Below are 20,518 nucleotides of genomic sequence, written 5' to 3' on the forward strand. Positions count from 1 at the left end.
TTGGGAGATCCCCGCCTCTCTCTTTTGGGACATGCACATAAAAAGCCATTTTGCTCAGCGAGCCCATACCGGGCAGCACCTTTCTGAACCCTGCTCATGAAGGTATTATTCACATGTTCTGGTTTTAAATACATTAGATAGGACTGCTCCGAGAAGGGTATGCCTTGACGTGGCGGAGTGGCTTAGCGTACATTTTTTTGCAAAAAAAAAGTATCAACAAAATACCCTGATTTTGTTAACATCTTTTACTAGCACTTGCTGCTTACTGTTACATATATTTTACAACAGAGTATTTGTGCACGTTTGTCATACTGTGTTTTTGTTTCTGTATCTATCTATATATATATGTATGTATGTATGTATGTATGTAGATTCTCTGCCTTATCTGCTATTGTATTTCTAGCATGGACTTGTCAAGGCGGACATGGAAAAACTCACATTTTATGCAGTGTCGGCCCCTGAAAAACTGGACCGGATTGGTGCATACCTGGCGGAGAGACTCAGCAGAGATGTTGTCAGACACCGTTATGGGTGAGTGAAGCTCATTTGTGTTCAGTGAGTTTGTTTCATTATGGATACAATGTCTTCTGTCACTCAGCCTGAAATCTCCCGTAACACTAGACAGTAATGGATGACAAAAAGGCCTTGTACAGTGCTACAATCCATGTTTTAATCTTGGGGGTGTGGTGCATTATTTATTTTTATGTTGTTTTGGAAGATATCCTTAGTAATAGTCTATGATAAGGTTAGAGCAGACTTAACCAGTTAGGCCGGGTTGACATCACGTCATGAATTCATATGAAGCTTCCATCTGAATCCCCGATGGAGCTGAAGCCTTGGTTTGTATCATTGAAGGTCAAGCGCATGAAACTTTGGGTTTTACCAGGATTAAAAGTTGTCAACTTTCCGTACTGGAAATTTTAAGGTGAAAGTCCATTCAGATCACAAGACCAGGCTCCGGTTTGTTAATTTGTGTGTTTGTATCCTTCATCAGGAGCAATACCATATTAACCTTTTGCTGTCTTCCTCTTTTCTTAGGAATGTGTTTATTGCTATGGAGGCTTTAGATCAGCTTCTTATGGCCTGCCACTCTCAGAGCATCAAACCCTTTGTTGAGAGCTTTCTTCACATGGTTGCAAAGCTTTTGGAGTCTGGAGAACCTAAGCTGCAAGTGTATGGAACAAATTCTGTGAGTATTCGTGTTTTAAAAGCAACAAGATCAGAGACTTATTCTCATCTCTCTGAAGTGTGGTTTTTCCAAGAAAACATACAGTATGTTAAGAAGTTTCAGGAACAAGGAGACTGAGATGAACAATTAGCGGGACTTTTCCCCGCAGGCTTCTTCCTGCCCCACTCCTCTATTCTCCCTATAAAAACAAGCAATCAAGAAAGACCAGGTAGGGTAAGGCTGGCAGGGACTTGCCCCACGGTTCTTCATTCTCATTCTACTTGTTTCAGGTCTGTTTAATCACCTAGGTGGGTCCCCGCAGGGTTCTCCCAGTTCCACTCAACTACATTTGTCCCTATACAAACAGCAAGAGAAAAGTCAATCAAGCAGAGTGGGGCAAAGGGAAGCTGGTGGGGACTGGCCCCGGTGATTATTCTTCTCAGTGTACTTGTTTCACACCTGTTTAATTACTGAGGAGTATTCCCGCCAGCTTCTCCCTGCTCCACTCATTTATTTTCCTGATACTAATATAGGAAGAGAACTGTAGATCAAGCCGAGCCAGGTAGGTGGAAACTGGTGGGAAATGGCCCAAGAGATCATTCTTCTCGGTCATCTTGTCCTCTGCCTGATTGATCTCATAGGAGGGTCCCCGCAGGCTTCTCCCTGCTTCATTCAAATCACTCCTTAATATTGAAAATGCAGCACCAAAAAGCCTAAGGTGTGGAATGATGGAAATTGCAGGATGGAGACGTCACTGATCTGCTAATGATGGAAAAATGGAAGCAAAACTTTTAAAACATCTGGATTCATTCAGTCTGAAGTATGAGCCACGTGCAGAAGTCCCTGCACTTCCAGGTTGTTAATGGTCGTCTGAGGAAGGTTCTACCACTGAATGCATTTAAAGGGAATCTGTCACCTATTTTTTGGCATAAAAGCTGCGGCCACAGCCATCAGGGGCTTATCTACTGCATTCTGTAATTCTGTAGATAAGCCCCCGATTTAACTTGAAAGAGAAGAAAAACGAGTTATATTATACTCACCCAGGGGCGGTCCGGGTCCGATGGGTGTCGCGGTCCGGCGCCTCCCATCTTCTAGCGATGACGTCCTCTTTTGCTTCCCGTCGCGGCTCCTAGGCAGGCGTACTTTATCTGCCCTGTTGAGGGCAGGGCAGAGTACTGCATTGCGCAGGCGGCGGGAAAGGTCCGAGAGATCCGGCGCCTGCGTACTACAGTACTCTTCTCTGCCCTCAACAGGGCATAGCAGTACGCCGGAGCTGCGACGGGAAGCAAAGAAGAGGACGTCATCGCTATAAGATGGGAGGCACAGGACCAGACCGCGACACCCATTGGACCCGGACCGCTCCTGGGTGAGTATAATATAACTCGTTTTTCTTCTCTTTCAGGTTACATCGGGGGCTTATCTGCAGCATTACAGAATGCTGTAGATAAGCTCCTGATGGCGGTGGCCGCATCTTGTATGCCAAAAAATAGGTGACAGATTCCCTTTAAGCAAATCATCAAGATCCGCTGCTGGCAGCTCCTGTGTAATGACTGACCAATGACGTGTCCCAGAAGTGCTCGATGGGAGACAAGTCTGGAGACGTTGCAGCCGTGATAACATGTTCAGGACTGAGAGGCTGATCACAGTAGTATGTGCAAACATGTGGCCTGACGTTGTCGTGTTGAGAAATAACAACAGCAGTACGACCATTCCACCAAAGTGTTTCAGGGGCTGTTTTTAAATGTGGTAACCCCAGCCCCTGCTACTTTGAACAGACTTTCCCTTCTTTGTGTTTCAATTTTAGTTGAGAAGTGTGGATAAAACATGAGAAAAAAAAAAAGTCTCCTTCCGATCTTGAAGTTCGACTTAAGGTGGAATATTCTGTCCTCTTATACATATTCTAGAGTTTACATTGATGTTTAGATCTTATAAACTCTAGTCGGTTACCATAGAGACATATATTTCTGCAGGGGATCTGCGTACAAATAGGAAATTTCTCCAGTCCCCTTCCACGACAGTCACCTTGGAGGTTGTCTCCCTGCCCTAATGGGGGACTGGAAACACAAAAAGGTTAAATAACCCTCCCCTTCCTGCTACCTCCAGTGTTTTCCCTGTCCCCCAGTGGGGCATGAAGAGGTTACAGAGGGGCTGCCGTTGCCAGCGAGCGGAGCTCCTACATACTTACAGCTGGGCAGCCGAGGTCGGGGGGTTCGCCTCTCCTCCTCCATGTCGCTGCTCCCGTCTCCACCTCCCGGTGTGACTCGGGACTTGTCCGCCCCTCCCGCGCCCCCCGGGGCAAAGCGGGGCGGTATAGTGCTGGCCGGGGTCCTCCGGTTTCCTCCCCGGCTTCCTCCTTCCTCCCATGCTGCTGTACCAGGGCCGCGTGCGTCGGAGGGGGCGGGCTCCCGACCGGAAGGGACGTCGGCGCTCACTTCCGGTTCGAGTCCTCCAGCGTTTCCCGGGATGGGGACGCGCGCCGGCACCCGGGGAACCCAATGGCAGCAGGGGTCGGGCGACAGTTCCTCCCCACTGACCAGGAAGAAGGAGGGGCACAAACGACCAACGCTGCAGCGCCCATATAAGGGTGCCACAGACTACAGGTAAGCGCAGTGTGTCTGTACTGTGAGTGCTGACATGGACTGTGACAAGCCCTCAACTGGTGCATCTGCGGAGCCCAGCGTTCCCCCTCCTACCGTGAGTAGCAGGGCCGGTCCCTTAACTGTCAAACTTTGGTGGCATGGGTCTGAGCAAGCCTTCTCTCTCTTCTTGCAGGAGGACAAGGCCTCTGCCCCAAGAAACCCCCGCAAATGTGCTATCTGTGGTGCCAGGTTCCCTTTTGATTATAAAAAGCTATGCCAACCTTGTACGCAAAACATTCTGCGCACCGAACAGCCCTCCCTGTTTGACAGCATAAAAACTCTCATTAGTCAGGAGGTTCAGACCTCCATGGAGACCCAGACCCCGGTGACCCAGGGCCCTCCCCTAAAAAAGAGGAAAGGGGCACCTACGGATGCTGATTCGGGAGAAGTCCATTCCTCAGGGTCAGAAGATATTTGGGAGAATGAGGGTTCCACATCCACCTCCAAACATGACGCAAAGACATACTATTTCTCCTCTGAAGATATGGAGGAGTTGGTCTCCATGGTGAGAAATACCATGGGGGTTGAGGAGGAGGTAGTGAAGCTCTCAGTCCAAGATGAGATGTTTGGGGGGCTGAAACCCAGAGGTAGAAAACGTTTTCCGGTCCACGAAAACATACAAAATCTAATAGCTCAGGAGTGGTCCTCCCCCGAGAAGGCACTTAGTGTACCCTCAGAACTAAAAAACCGCTTTCCCCTCGAGGGTGACAGCTCTATTTGGGAGATCCCTAAAATAGATGTTCAGGTCTCTAAAGTGACTAGAAAGACGTCCCTTCCTTTCGAGGACTCTTCCCAGTTGAAGGATCCAATGGATCGCAAAATAGAAAGTCATCTTAAAAAAATCCTGGGAAGCTTCTACGAACTTGCTCAAGGCAAACGTAGCCTCCACTTGCGTCGCCAGATCATTGTTCTTCTGGCTTCGTACGTTAGAGGAACACCTCTCGGGGGGTACTCCCAGAGAAGAAATCTTAGATTCTCTTTCCCTCCTCCAAAAAGCAACAGGCTTTTTAGCCGATGCTTCGGGAGAAATGGTGCGGGTAGCAGCAAGGTCCCTAGTCCTTACAAATTTGGCTAGAAGAGCCCTTTGGCTGAAGTCATGGGCAGGTGACATCACCTCTAAGACAAAACTCTGTGCCATCCCCTTCCAGGGGCACCACATGTTCGGACCAGTCTTGGATCCTCGAAAAGGCTTCCGACAAAAATCGCTACCCGAGCAGAGGGTCGCCAAGAGACGATTTTTTCGTCCCCCCACGTGAGCAGTCCTCCCAGAAGGAGTTCAGAGGGAAAGGCAAGACGGGACGATGGAGCTACCCGAAGGGGGGTAGAGGGAAGAACACCCTTGTCCCTCAGCAACAACAACCCCCGGACAAACAGTGACTCCCCGGTGGGGGGGTCGACTTACTCAGTTTTTCGCCCAATGGCAGGCTACGACCTCGAACCAGTGGATCCTGCATACTATACAATTTGAGCTGAAACTGGAGTTCGAACCCTCCCCCACTGTTTGTCACCCCTGCACAGTCCCCAAGTCTCCAAAAGGTTCTACTTCTTCAGATAGAAGATCTTTAACTTACAGGAAGGAGTTATCTCGTACGTACCTCAACAGGAAATAGGCAGAGGACATTACTCCCGCCTATTCCTGGTGAAGAAGCCCTCCGGAAAGCACAGGCTTATCATAAACCTGAAACCCCTGAATCACTTAATCAGATACCGGAGGTTCAAAATGGAGTCAATAAAATTGGCAATATTACCATGTCCCAATTCATCCGGATCACCGGAAGTTCCTGAGGTTCGCGATCTCCCATGACCAGGGGATCAGCCATCTCCAGTTCAACGCCCTCCCATTTGGCGAAAATTATGAGGGAAGCAGTCATTTCTATCCGTCTTCAGGGAATATGCATCGTTCCATATTTAGATGATCTTCTCATTGTCGCTCCATCGGTATCCTAGCTCAACCAGGACGTATCAAAGACCCTGCAGATGCTCGAATCCCTTGGTTGGATCCCGAATCTCCAGAAGTCGGACCTTCATCCTTCCCCAAGGAAAAAATTCCTGGGGATCCTCTTAGATTCGGAAAAGAGGATGTTCTTTCTTCCCGAGGATCATCAATCAGACCTTCGTCAGAGAATAATCCGGTTCAGAGAACAAAGGGCACCGACTCTGAGGGACGCCATGTCTATCTTGGGTTCTCTGACATCATGTAATCAGACGTATCCTGGGCACAGGCACATACGCGAATCCTCCAGTCATATGTCCTGGTAAATGCAAGGAAGTGTCAGAACAATCTGTCAAAAAGGATTCCACTTCCAGGACACGTAAAATCGGCCCTCTTGTGGTGGCTGAGTTACCGTAACTTGAGACGAGGAATAAATTGGAACCAGCTTCCTCTGAAAATACTTTGTACTGATGCCAGTCTGAGAGGTTGGGGAGCCGTGGTGGAGGAGTCTTACTTCCAGGGACAATGGTCCCAGAACATAAGAACCAGATCCTCGAATCTACGGGAATTGAAGGCAGTTGAAGAAGCACTAAAAGCCGCTTCATCCCTTATCCAGAACCATCACGTTCGGATATACTCCGACAACGTAACCACGGTAGCATATTTCAGACACCAGGGGGGCACGAAGTACGCCAGTCTGAAGACAGTGGCAACAAGAATCTTCCTCTGGGCAGAAAAGCACCATTATCAGTCTCTGCGGTACACCTGAAGGGGTCGGAAAACATCCAGGTGGACTTCCTAAGCAGGAAAGACGTCCATCAGGGAGAGTGGTGTCTGAATCAGGAGGTCTTCCAGTCTCTGACCTCAAGATGGGGAGACCCAGAAGTCGACCTATTTGCGAATGCTCAAAACGCAGAAACACCCTATTTCTCCCTCGGTCCCACGTACGGAGCACGGGGGACGGATGTGTTCGCCCATCCATGGGTCTTCAGACTGGCCTACGCCTTTCCACCAATCCTTATGTTGGCAAGAACGCTGCAGAAGATCAGACAGGGTGACGACAATCCTGGTGACTCCAATATGGCCAGGACGGAGCTGGTACAGCGCCCTGTTGGGCATGGCCCTGGAAGGTCCCTTGCTTCTACCCCAAAAGACCGACCTCCTTTTCCAGGGTCCCTTACTGCACCCAAGCCCCAGCAAATTGAGTCTAGAAGCTTGGTTATTGAGGCCAACATTCAGAGGGCCAAAGGGCTATCGGATGACGTAATCCGGACCCTTCAAAAAAGTAGAAAGCCAGTAACAAATGCCATATACGGCAAAATATGGAGGAAATTTTCTTCCTGGCGTCTTCCTAGGGTCCCTGACCCCTTCCATCCCAATATTGCCCAGGTCCTAGATTTCCTACAAAAAGGGTTAGAGCTAGGATTTACTCCAAGCACACTAAGGGTTCAAGTATCTGCCCTTAATTCTTGTTTTGACCAGGATCTAGCCAGACACTGTTGGGTTAAACGATTCATGACCGCTGCAAGCAGAATACGGCCTACACTCCCTAGTCGGGTTCCCCCCTGGGATCTTAATATAGCGCTGAATAGCCTAACACAGGCCCCATTTGAGCCCCTGTCAGAAATTTCATTGAGGATAAACACACTCAAAACAGTCTTTCTTGTAGCAATCACCACTGCTAGGCGGGTGGGGGAATTACAGGCCCTATCAGTACAAGAACCATACCTCGTGCTCAACTCGGACAGTATAGTACTGCACCTAGACCCCTCCTTTATGCCCAAAGTGGTGTCAGACTTCCATAGATGTCATGATATTGTGTTGCCCTCATTTTGCCCAAATCCTTCTAATACGAAGGAAGAAAGGTTCCACACCCTGGATGTCCGCAGGGTGGTTCTCCATTACCTTGAACTAACCAGGGATTGGAGAATCGACCAGAACCTTTTTATTCAATATGCTGGACGGAATAAGGGAAAGAAGGCAGCAAAAAACACGATAGCAAGTTGGATCAAGCAGTCCATCTTTGGCATATTCATCAAGAGATCTCTCTCCTCCTGAGATGCTAAAGGCCCACTCCACTTGACCAGTCGCTACATCATGGGCAGCAAGAGGGAACGCGTCTTCGGAGCAGATATGCAGAGCTGCCACCTGGTCCTCTGTACACACCTTTATCAGACACTACAGACTGAATTTTAATAGGGATCTAACATTTGGCAGACGCGTTCTGCAAGCCGTGGTCCCTCCCTAAAAATTAGTGTTGGTATAACTCCAAGGTGACTGTTGTGGAAGGTGACTGGAGAAAATCGAATTAGACCTACCGGTAATTCGGTTTCTAGGAACCTTCCACGACAGCACTAATTTCCCTCCCTATCTAATATCTTTACCAGACGATTCCTGCTCTACTGGCGGTAACTATTCATGCTAGTATGTCCAGAAAAAACACTGGAGGTAGCAGGAAGGGGAGGGTTATTTAACCTCTGTTTCCTGTCCCCTATTAGTGCGGGGAGGCGACCTCCAAGGTGACTGTCGTGGAAGGTTCCTAGAAACCGAATTACCGGTAAGTCTAATTCTATTTTGCAGTGGGAACGGTTTGCCATTGCATTGGAGCAGTAAAGCTGCACATGTGAATGTAACCTTAGAAATAACACGGCCACATTCAAGCCGACAGTAAATATGGTATAAAACGTGACGTGTACCGGTGAGATACACAGATTTAGAATAGGCATGTGTGACTCTACAGCTAGAAAGATTTCAGATTTTTTTTTTCTCTTTTTATTTTATTCACCCTTTTTTTTTTTTTTTTTTTTTTCCCTCTGGTAAATTGATGCGCTTCACTGTCAAAAATCTCCAGCGGAGAACTCGCTTTTTATTTAGACTCCTATATTGCTATCAGTAAAATATTCATAAAATACTCATCTTGCAAAAAAGTAGGTCAAGAATGTTGTCCTCTTGGCAAGCACAGCGGTATTTGATGTTATCTCTTTAATCGTTCCAAGAGCTATTTTTAAGCCCCTATTTCTCGGTTTAAGACGCTGGATTGAGGCACCGAAAGAAATTGTTAGTTTTATTGGTTGGTATCTTGTGGAGCAAATAAGCGCAGAATATTATTCATTTCCCCGATAAAAAGAAATAAAAAAAAAAAAAAGAAAATGAAGCAAAAATTTGTGTTCTGCAGGGGTTGCATGTAATAATGTTTTTACCACTGGTTATTTCCAAATGAGGCAGATATTTCATCAGATTTATATATTTTTTTTTTTTTTTTTTTTTTGCATGTTGCTAGAATGGCTGCATTTACAGTTTACCAACACTACTATGTTATTTGACGTGTTGGATTAAAAAAAAAAAAAAAGAAAAATCTTCATTTTGCTTTCATTGGCCGTGTTCCTACCATTGATTATGGCAATTTAAATGAGAGAAAATGGGGAAGGTAGCACTATCTGTACCCAGAGAACAGGAATTAACAAGGACGCAGCACTACCTGTGCTTGCCTGACTTACAGGAGAAACACCTGATGCGGTGCTTTTTTGTACCTGCAACATTTACAGGAAAAGTGAAGGAGACAGCACTATATGTGCCATCATCTACAGCACATAATTTACGAAAAGAGACAAGGAGTTTGCACTATTTGTACTGTTACCATATTTTGTGAGAGACAGCACAATACATCACTTTCGGAAGGAGACAGCGAGACAGCAATATCTGCCATCATAGTTTACAGGAAGAAAAGAGGAGGCTGCACTAACTCTGCTGTTATCCCATTTAGTTTGAAACAGAGACTGCTCTATATGGTCCATCATTCTCATTTACTGGTGAAGGCGGGGAGGTAGCGCTTTCTGTCTTTACTATTTACAGGAAGATACTAGGATACAACACTATCTGTGCCTTCTTAACTTACAGGAAGTGACAAGGAAAAGGCATTTTCCACTATTTGTTGGTTAAGACAGTGAGACTGCATTCTTGGTGCTATGATTTACACTATTAGACAGGGAGAGGAGCTGTCTCTGCCATCATCATTTTTCAGAAAGATAAGGAGGCAGCAATATCTGTGCCTGTGTTCTTCACAGAGATGGGCAAAGATGATACAATGAATGGGGAGGCAGTAACTTCTGTGTGGAGTTATTTATATCTAGGACTATCTGTGTAGACGTCTCTTACAGCAGACTGTCTATACTTGTATAAAATCTACAGAAAGACATGCCCTGCATTACATTCAAGGAGAGAGGGAGTTGGTACTATCTGTGCTTACAGATAGTGTGATAGAAAGGAAGGCCTATCTGTACTTATAGTAAGAGGACGGTCACTTTGCTGTAGTGTGTTGCTATGTGGTGACCTGGCGCATTTTTTTTTTCCATTTATAAACAAAGATGGCAGCTCCAAGCATGAACAGGTGGAGTGTAATATAGGAAAAACATGTTTAATGATTTCTTACTATTTTATTATTACAGTTTGTAAAGTTTGCAAACATAGAAGAAGACACTCCATCCTACCACAGACGATACGATTTCTTCGTTTCTAGATTCAGCGCCATGTGTCATTCATGTCACAGTGATCCAGAAGTGCGAACTGAGTAAGTGGGGAAAGTCAAATGTCAAGTGCGCAGGCAGGCTGAGCTGCGTTTGGCGGAGTGGCCAGGAGGAGGAATTGTACTAACTCTGCTTGGAGGGTCGGCCGGGCTTGGAGGGTCGGCCGGGCCGCGCCGGGCTTGGAGGGTCGGCCGGGCGGGCCCCGCTGGGCAGGCCGGGCTTGGAGGGTCGGCCGCGCCGGGCTTATCTCGTCACATTCTTTCTTTTTTCTGTTTTTACTACCTCCAGGATAAGGATTGCTGGGATCCGAGGTATCCAGGGTGTTGTGCGTAAAACTGTGAATGATGAACTTCGTGCAACGATCTGGGAGCCCCAGCACATGGATAAAATAGTCCCATCTCTGCTGTTTAACATGCAGAAGATAGAAGATAATGAGAGGTAAGTGAACCTGTTAGAAGGTGTGCCTGTGAATGGACAGTTTGTGACCTTATCGCGTTGTCTCCACATTAGAGCAGCTTTTGTGTATTTGGGGTTTAGGCATTTCTATGATTTAATTTCTGCAATCACTCCGTGCAAATGGGAGCCACTGGGTGACAGAATAGAGCACTAAGGAGGAATCTTAAGATTCTAAGACCAGACTGTATTAAAGTCAACTTGTAGTTGCCGCTTCCCATCCATGCCAGTGTCTGGAGTGGAGAAGTGATACTGCACGCTGGGTGATAAAGAGCTGAGTATCGTGCTCAGATCCTGTTAATCAGTGTGTCCAGCACACGTTTCTCTCTTAGAAACTTGTCATTACCACGGCAGCTGCACAACTCAGTATGAGGCCACTTATTCTCCTACCTCTTGACTCCTGGTCCCATAATTCTACCAGAAAAACTGTTGTCGATCTTGATTAAAATAATATGAATTAGTGCTTACTGAGGGATCAGATTACAGCTTAATTTAGAGGGGAGGGGGGAATGAGCAGAGTGAATGAAAGAGGAAGAGACACGTTCAGAACTGTTCTGCTACTTTCTACTAAGTGTTTTATTTGCTCTCACCTCTGAGCTGGATTCACAGCTACACTGTTCAGTACTGCTGTGTAATGACCTCCATGCTGCTGCTTCTTAACATGTGTTACATAGACAGGAGAGAAGGAATCCCTAATGTCTGTGTGAGGGGAATACGAGTGATAATACAGGATATAAGTCCACCCACGACATCTTATTCTCAACTGTCACCTGAGATGACTTTTAGACATGTCTTGCATTTCTGTCATTTCCAGCAAGTAAAATGACTTGTACTGATTGATGCATTTTCCACCAGTCGCCTGGCTCCACCTGCCTCCCCGTCCGTCGTCAGTGACAAAGAGGAGAACCCCAGTGTCCTGGCTGAGAACTGCTTCAGGGAACTTCTGGGGAGAGCTGCCTACGGGAACATGAATAATGCCGTCCGACCAGTGTTTGCGTGAGTATGCTCTTGGGTTTCTACTGAAGTACATTAAAATCATAAGTTGCTAAATGTCTGGTGGTGCAGTCCCTTGTGATGGGAGAAGTGAAGAAATCAGTGGACACCGTGTGTTCACTCCGCTTTTCTCCCCTATGTGACTGGAAAGCAAACCTTTAATCTGTCCTTTATTCTAGACCACCCATCCATTACCTAGATCACAACAGAAGCGAACCTTAACACTTTCATTACTCTGGACCACCAGGGAAGCAAATCTTATCTTGTGAATTACCCAAAGCTACCATAACTCATCTATTACCCTACAGCAGGGATTTTAGCTTCCAAGGGCCATTTGGATATTTATTACATTATTCGTGGGCCAAATAAAAATGTGAACTTAGGAATTATCCTGCTATAATTGGTCAAACATTTAAATAAATTTGCCCTAATGTGATGGCTGGAGCTGATTCTCTTTGTTGCTGCTGTGATGGTAGGTGATATCGATGATGTTTCCACTATTAACTGCTTTTCCACGCTTGCATCGGCCTGGAGAGCAAGCGACTCTTTGAGAAGTTTTGTAAATTTTTTTCGAACACAGTTGCATATTACACTGCAGGTCTCCTCACAGTGGGAAATTCCTCACTGCTCATCTTACATTTATAGAACTGCTTCATTGGGAGGTCTTCTGTATACATCACAATAGGGGACACTGAGACTGCGGTATACATCACAATGATTCACAGAGACTGCGTATATTTTGTGATGTGTGTATATACAGCAGTCTGTGTATCATTGTGATGTATACCGCCGTCTGTGTCTCCTATGTGATGCATACAGAGCAGTCACTGTGTATATTTTGTGATGTATATACAGCAGCGACTGCTCTGTATACATCACATAGGAGTCATTCAGTCTGTAGTATATGCACCACATAGGATACACAAAGCCTACTGTATACACATCACAGAGACACTGAGACTGCTCTTTATACATCACATAGGAGAAACTGAGTGGTGAATACATCACATAGACACAGACTACTGTATATACATCACACAGGATAAACGAAGACTGCTGTCTACATCACATAGCAGACTTGTAGACTGTTGTATATACATCACATAGGAGACACAGAGACTGCTTTATATGTATCACATAGACACTGGGACTGGTGAACACTTCACAAGGAGTGGGACAGGAATGCAGAGCGTTCTCAGAGGACATCCTGAAGTCTTCTAATATAAAATAATGTCAACTGGTACTCCAGAGGAGGAGGCTTTCCCGCTGCTCCTCAGGTTTCTGGGTATTGGCCGCAGATGTCACATCACGTTGACAGCGCACATCATTGCTGCAGCCAGTCACTGAGCTCAGCTATTTGTAGGTCTACAGTGACAGATCTGTTGAGTTCATGAATTGCCTGCAATGGTGATGTGCGCTATTGATGTGACTTCACCGCTACAGTCACCGAGACCAGAGTAGCAGCAGCGGGAACTGGAGAGGGTGAGTACTATTCTACTTTATTTTATATTACAGGAATTGTTTGGGGTCCACTTTTTTAAAGTGTAAAACCCCTTTTTACCTAACCCTGAAGGATGCAAACCTTAACCATTACAGGACAACCCCTCCTTACTGTCATCTACACTGAAGGAATATTAAAAAGCTGATTGGCTGCAGCGGTTATGAATCACAGCATTGACGTCACTGGAAATGCGTGGTTTCTTTTTTTTTTTTTTTTTAAATTTTGCGTGTTTTTCGTCAGTCCTATAAACCGTGAACTGAATGGAGGACACGGCACTCTGTTCTTGTGATTGCTGGGGGCTCTTTAAATTCCATTTTGTTAATTTTCTCCTTATCTGTTGCATCCACCTCTATAAGAACTTTCCCTTTAAGCTCTTGCCCTATTATTTATTAGTATTTTTTTTTTTTTTTACGAGAAATTAAACTTCAGTCCAGACTTTGGTTTTTCAGGCTTCAATTAGAGAGGACTGTGTATTGTATGGTATTATACCGTGGTAGTGCTTCACGGCGGGGGGAAAAAACCCACTCTGCGCTCTGAGTACCGTGCCTTTAATGAAGCAGTACTATAATTACCTTCCTATTATTCCCTGCTCTCGTATTCCTGCCCTTACAGCCAATTAGCGCAGAATACCTCCTCTGATACCGCGTCTCCGTATTAGCCGGTGTGCTCCATGGTGGCGGGTTCAGGTAAGGAAGGCTCATTTCTTAGTTGGTAAAGTGTAGCTTAATGAATAATCCCGGCTTTACAGAACAAGAGACTTCTCAACATGAACACGAGGAGGCTTTCGATACTTTTAGCTCTCATGACAAGTTGTTTTTTTTTTTTTTTTTTTTAATAAATGCACATTTTATCCTACACAAGAACAACCATTCAGTTTTCTGCGTTGTCGTTCCTCTGTTACTCCTCCTGGGAATGTATAAATAAATCGACACCTGGATGATAGCATTTCTGTTTGTTAGTAAACTGATATTGGCAATGCCCAACTTCCATAAAGTCAAAAGGGTTGTTATTTTTACAGAAAATCTGAAATGTCAGGGATTACACCGGAGCGATAACACAGATCCCACCGCTGCCAACATTTTATCAGGGAGACGCAACTCCGCTGCCTCCAATCGTCAGGACAGTTACACAATTGACTGACGAGTGATGGGCGAGGCCGCTACTGCCTCCGCTACTAGGCAGGTTATTGGGGAGCTCACAGTGAGCGTATAGTGAACCTCCCATTACTACACGTACAAGATATTTATATACCCCGATACGATCACTGCCAGCTCCACAACAACAAAATGAACTACTAGCTGCCACCACCAATCATTTATTCAGAACGGTTGAACACCGGTTACAGGTAGCGTATAGCTTCAGGGGTGCGATTTGCAAAGCAAGGGCAACAGAGCTATTATATGTTATATATTTAATCCAGAAAGGTAGGCAGTGTTTATAAAAATATACAAAGATGTTACAAAATGAGAACAAAGCGATACGGTATATACCATTACATAAGGTAAAAAGGAATAACGAAAGAAGTACTAAACCTGATGTCACAGGAAGGTCTCTTATCTTTATAGAGGGAAGCTCTCAAATTTGGAAAATGGAACACTCTCACAGAGAAGTGTGACTCCCAGAAATGAACAATGACAGAAACCCAAACTCTGATTTTTATGAGCATTTATGCCATCAAACATCCCCTGAGCTCATATGGGAGCTGGTTGTGGGATGTGTTAGGTCTTTTAGCAGAATTATTAGATCCCCCAACTTTCAGGATATCTTTGCCCCTGGAGGTCCCAGGCAGTAGATACCTTTCTGTAGAGATGGAACATGGCATGGATACCATCATCCATCTGACCCAATATTAAGTTGGAGGGGTTAGAATGGTTTTACGGTGATGTCAGTGAATGCATTATGTTTGTCCCTTTGCTATGACACCGAAAATATATTTCCCATAAATATCGATCAGTGCAAACCTTAATATTCATCACTGACCACTGGCTCCAGAAAGTGTGCAACCCACTATTTTGTATAGAGAAAGTTCTTGCCTCAGAAATGTACCTCTCCCCCCAGTGAATATACGAATCCTAGGCTTGGTGTATGGTTCTCAGAGCAGATCTCCCATTGTAATTCCCTGGTCACCGCAGAAGGTCCTACTTCAATGGAGGTTGAAGTGTCAGTTCTCTCACTTCCCCGGTTATAATTGATACAGTATGTTCAATGTGAGGGTGATATCTCTGGCGAGGAGACATGTCTTTATGGGCTTAATTTTTTCTCAACAACTCCTCCCGCTTTTAGAGATGGCATGGGAGACTGATTCACAGATCGTCTGCCAAGCCCATCTCTCGGCACAACCTCAATGCATCCAACGATACCCTCTCCTACTTGGACTCGGAGATGTGCTTCTAAGTGAGGTCACTCATTGCCTCAAGACTTTTCATAAAACAGATGAGTAGGGGTAAAAGTGAAAAAGAAAATCCACACCTCCTTACATAGGGAAAATTACAAGAAACGAGACTGCAAGACAAGAGCAAACACAAATGAAGCAGCTGCACCTGATAGGTGCGCAAAGTATTTTTTAGGGATCTGTTCACACAGAGTTTTGGATGTTCTTGGGGAAAAAAAGACTAGTATAAAAAATTCTCCTTAAAAACCTAAACACTTCAAAGGGATTTTGACCGCTGATACATGCTGCCCGAACCACGGGTTGCATGATTTTTTCCAGGTATGTTTTAACTCTGAAATGATGCAGCTGCCATAGGAGACTAGTCGGACAGGCGGGTCCCCCTGGTGGCTTCTTCCTGCCTGCTGCCTTTGAGTGACAGGTTTATCCCTGTACATGCATACAGGGAGAGACCTGTCACTCCAGGGTAGTGTCCTGTGCAGCTCAGTCCCTGGTGGTTGGATCTAGATAATTCCGGTACCATGTGTTGAATCTCGTGTGAGACTATGATAACATTTCTTTCCTACTAATGAATTGTCGCTGTACTTAGGAGATCTCAGTAGGAATTTGTAAATGTTTTTTGGCAGTGTGCCTTCAAGTCTATTAGGCAAATCTGTGCTGCATTTCTCACAGTCCCTGGAAATATGGTAATCTGAGATACTTTGCTTCCTGACCATGTCCTATCAGGAAAGAGAGCTCACAGCAGCTTCTCTCACATCTACGAGGAAGGCACACTCTGTGAACTGTCTGTTGCACTGACTGCACAGTCATGTAGAAATGGCAGATTAGGGAACACTGCTTCTAGGGAACAATTATGATATCCTGCTCCAGATTCCATGGTACAGTTATTTTCTGTCTGTAGGGTAATTTTATTTATGACTTCCAGAGGGAGAAGGAGACTAACTAGAAAACTTACTAATGACTATTTTTTTACCTGCCAGTAGGGGAAGGGAGCCTGTGAATTTACTTTAAACTTTTGCTTTCAGCGAGATATGGGTGGGGATCTTGCCAAGTACTATATATACAGCTGCCAGAAGGACAAAGAGCCCAGGAACGTACTGGAGCATACATTTACAATTTCATGGTTGGAAGGAAACTGGCATCCTAATGGTTACTGTATTTATAACTGTCAGAGAGGGAAAAACACTGGCTTGAAATTAACGGTGGACAATATATACAGTTAGGTCCATATATATTTGGCCAGAGACAACATTTTTCTAATTTTTGTTCTAGACATTACCACAATGAGTTTTAAACAAAACAATTCAGATGCAGTTGAAGTTCAGACTTTCAGCTTTCATTTGAGGGTATCCACATTAAACTTGGATGAAGGGTTTAGGAGTTTCAGCTCCTTAACATGTGCCACCCTTTTTTTAAAGGGACCAAAAGTAATTGGACAGATTAAATAATTGTAAATAAAATGTTCATTTCTAGTACTTGGTTGAAAACCCTTTGTTGGCAATGACTGCCTGAAGTCTTGAACTCATGGACATCACCAGACGCTGTGTTTCCTCCTTTTTGATGCTCGGCCAGGCCTTCACTGCGGTGGTTTTCAGTTGCTGTTTGTGGGCCTTTCTGTCTGAAGTTTAGTCTTTAACAAGTGAAATGCATGCTCAATTGGGGTGAGATCAGGTGACTGACTTGGCCATTCAAGAATATTCCACTTCTTTGCTTTAATAAACTCCTGGGTTGCTTTGGCTTTATGTTTTGGGTCATTGTCCATCTGTAGTATGAAACGACGACCAATCAGTTTGGCTGCATTTGGCTGGATCTGAGCACACAGTATGGCTCTGAATACCTCAGAATTCATTCGGCTGCTTCTGTCCTGTGTCACATCATCAATAAACACTAGTGACCCAGTGCCACTGGCAGCCATGCATGCCCAAGCCATCACACTGCCTCCGCCGTGTTTTACAGATGATGTGGTATGCTTTGGATCATGAGCTGTACCACACCTTCGCCATACTTTTCTCTTTCCATCATTCTGGTAGAGGTTGATCTTGGTTTCATCTGTCCAAAGAATGTTCTTCCAGAACTGTGCTGGCTTTTTTAGATTTTTTTAGCAAAGTCCAGTCTAGCCTTTTTATTCTTGATGCTTATGAGTGGCTTGCACCGTGCAGTGAACCCTCTGTATTTACTTTCATGCAGTCTTCTCTTTATGGTAGATTTGGATATTGATACGCCTACCTCCTGGAGAGTGTTGGTCACTTGGTTGGCTGTTGTGAAGGGGCTTCTCTTCACCATGGAGACTATTCTGCGATCATCCACCACTGTTGTCTTCCGTGGGCGTCCAGGTTTTTTTGCACTGATGAGTTCACCAGTGTTTTCTTTCTTTCTCAGGATGTACCAAACTGTAGATTTTGCCTCTCCTAATGTTGTAGCAATTTCTCAGATGGGTTTTTTCTGTTTTTGCAGCTTAAGGATGGCTTGTATCACCTGCATGGAGAGCTCCTTTAACCGCTTGTTTCCTTCACTGCAAAACCTTCCAAATGCAAGCACCACACCTCAAATCAACTCCAGGCCTTTTATCTGCTTAATTGAGAATGACATAACGAAGGGATTGCCCACACCTGTCCATGAAAGAGCCTTGGAGTCAATTGTCCAATTACTTTTGGTCCTTTTAAAAACAGGGTGGCACATGTTAAGGAGCTGAAACTCCTAAACCCTTCATCCAGTTTTAATGTGGATACTCTCAAATGAAAGCTGAAAGTCTGAACTTCAACTGCATCTGAACGGTTTTGTTTAAAATTCATTGTGGTAATGTCTAGAACCAAAATTAGAAAAATGTTGTCTCAGTCCAAATATATATGGACCTAACTGTAGATGTACAGCTGCACAAAGGGGAATGAGACTGGAAATGTAGTGGACACCCTAATTACAGCTGTCAAAGAAGGATGAAGACTTACTAGGGAACTTACTATGTATACAACTGCCAGAGGGAGAAGAAGATGGACTCAGAAACTGGAACTATATTCACAACTGCCAAAGGGGAAAGGAACAGGTAATTTATTCAGACTATATTCAAAATTTTCAGAGAGGGGAAAAAAAAATTCAGACTGGGAATTTTCCCAGAACTATATGTAAAGCTGCCAGAAGGGGAAGGAGTCTATGTATGGAACTTACTGGAGACCAATATTTTGTTTATAAGCTCATTAGGGAAAGATTGCCTTTCAGAGAGAGAGAGGATATGGACTGTAAGAGTGTATTGAAGCCGCCAAGAGGTTGAGGAGCTTGGTATTTTACTGGGGTCAATATTTATTACTTCCATAACGTAATGTGGCATCCAACAGGAGACTATATTCATGACTGGTAGAGAGGGAAAATGACGTACTACAAATTCACTATGGGCAATATGTAGATCTGCCAGAAAGGGAAGGAGGCTGAGAACTTATGTAGGCCTTTATTTACAGCTGTCAGAGGGAGATGGAGACTGATTGGAGAACTCGCACGGAATAAATATTCAGCTGCTATGGGGGGAAGTAAATGGACATTTTGTGGGTATTTTATTTGTAACTGCCACTGGATGAAGAAGATTGACTGACTGGGAATTTACTGTGCACTATATGTACTGCTGCCAGGAGGGTGAGTAGACGGAGGCTATATTTACAGTTGGCAAACCTGAAAGGAGATTTGCTGGTGATGTTGTAGCACAAGGGGGAGTAAGAAACCTGTAGATTACATGTAATATATAATTTGACTATTTCAGGCAGAGAACCAAAAAATGGATTTTGCGACACAGGCCATCAGTCTGGCCTCAGGGACACAGATAGTGGTGCTGAGGGGGGATGAAAGTATGTAACTAAAGATATGAAAGGTATATTTTTGTTTGCTGGAGGTCTCTATCTGTATCACATTACAATCACGTGTAATCTTCGGTTGTTCAACCTCTCTGCAGCGCTCCCACAGGGGAAATTAGGAATTACACTGCCCTAATTGAAATCCAGTAAGGAGTGCGCTTATCACAATGATAGTTACTGCCTTTCACTGCTTTCCACTGGCTCGTGAGGATCTGGAACAAGAGCCCTCCCTCTAGTAATAAATCAGATTTGCCCAATGGATTTTCAAAAAACACACTCCATTAATATTTCTCGTTTTCCTTTGGGGTGAAAGTCCTTAAAAATATTTTTAGTAGCATCCCCTGTTCAGGTTTTCCTGGGTAATGACTGGTAAATTCTAGTTACTGCCATGTTAAGCTTTAAAACCTGAAAATAATTGGTATCCACTCTGTCAAGTTAGATTATTGATTATGTCCCATAGGATGTGATGTCCGCCTCTTATTGATCCAAATGACGCCCTTTTTACCCCGTGGTATTAGCCTGTCATTTTGTTTCCAAGGGTAACATTTACCTGAAGATAAACCAATGACACTGCATCCATAAAGTTATTGCTTACGGATCTATTTTTTTTTTTATTTGCAGATCTAGCATTGTTTCTAGTTGTCATATTTAATGGTCCAATTAATACTTTTAATTTAGTGATGTGATATATTCATTCCTAGCTGCCCGCAGGTAAAATGTAGCACGTTATAATATATAATCTATTTTGTATAGTGTAATTGGTTGCGTGCACATCCACGACATGGGAGACACTGGTCCAGACATGATCCACACCTACTGGCTAAAGAAATTAACAGCAGTACATGAATATAACATGAACGCATGGCAAAGCAGATGAACCAACTGCTAGAAGAAGGCCACCACCCAGCCTGGCTAACACAAGGAAGAACAGGGCTGATTTTTGAAGGATCCTCACAAAGGAACATTTCCATCCAACTACCGCCCAATAACCTGCCTTACAACAACATGGAAACTCCTGTCAGGCATCAAAGCCACCAAGCTACAGAACCATATGAACCATACATGAATCTAGCTCAGAAAGGC

The 20,518-nt window shown here is 44.6% G+C and overlaps 1 protein-coding gene across 3 annotated transcripts in view; it reads left to right on the forward strand.

Annotated features, from left to right (window-relative positions):
- EFR3A (EFR3 homolog A) overlaps positions 1-20,518 on the forward strand; it is a 175,264-nt gene that overhangs the window by 58,663 nt on the left and 96,083 nt on the right. For all 3 annotated transcript variants that reach the window (XM_073590347.1, XM_073590349.1, XM_073590348.1), the window contains exons 4-8: positions 404-531; positions 1,039-1,189; positions 10,186-10,307; positions 10,552-10,701; positions 11,572-11,712. In XM_073590347.1, the coding sequence (XP_073446448.1) occupies positions 404-531; positions 1,039-1,189; positions 10,186-10,307; positions 10,552-10,701; positions 11,572-11,712 (692 nt within the window). The remainder of the gene's footprint in view (positions 1-403; positions 532-1,038; positions 1,190-10,185; positions 10,308-10,551; positions 10,702-11,571; positions 11,713-20,518) is intronic.

This window comes from Dendrobates tinctorius, unplaced genomic scaffold (genome assembly GCF_039654945.1).
Source record: "Dendrobates tinctorius isolate UK_male_01 unplaced genomic scaffold, ASM3965494v1 ptg000116l, whole genome shotgun sequence".
Taxonomy (NCBI): Eukaryota; Metazoa; Chordata; class Amphibia; order Anura; family Dendrobatidae; genus Dendrobates; species Dendrobates tinctorius.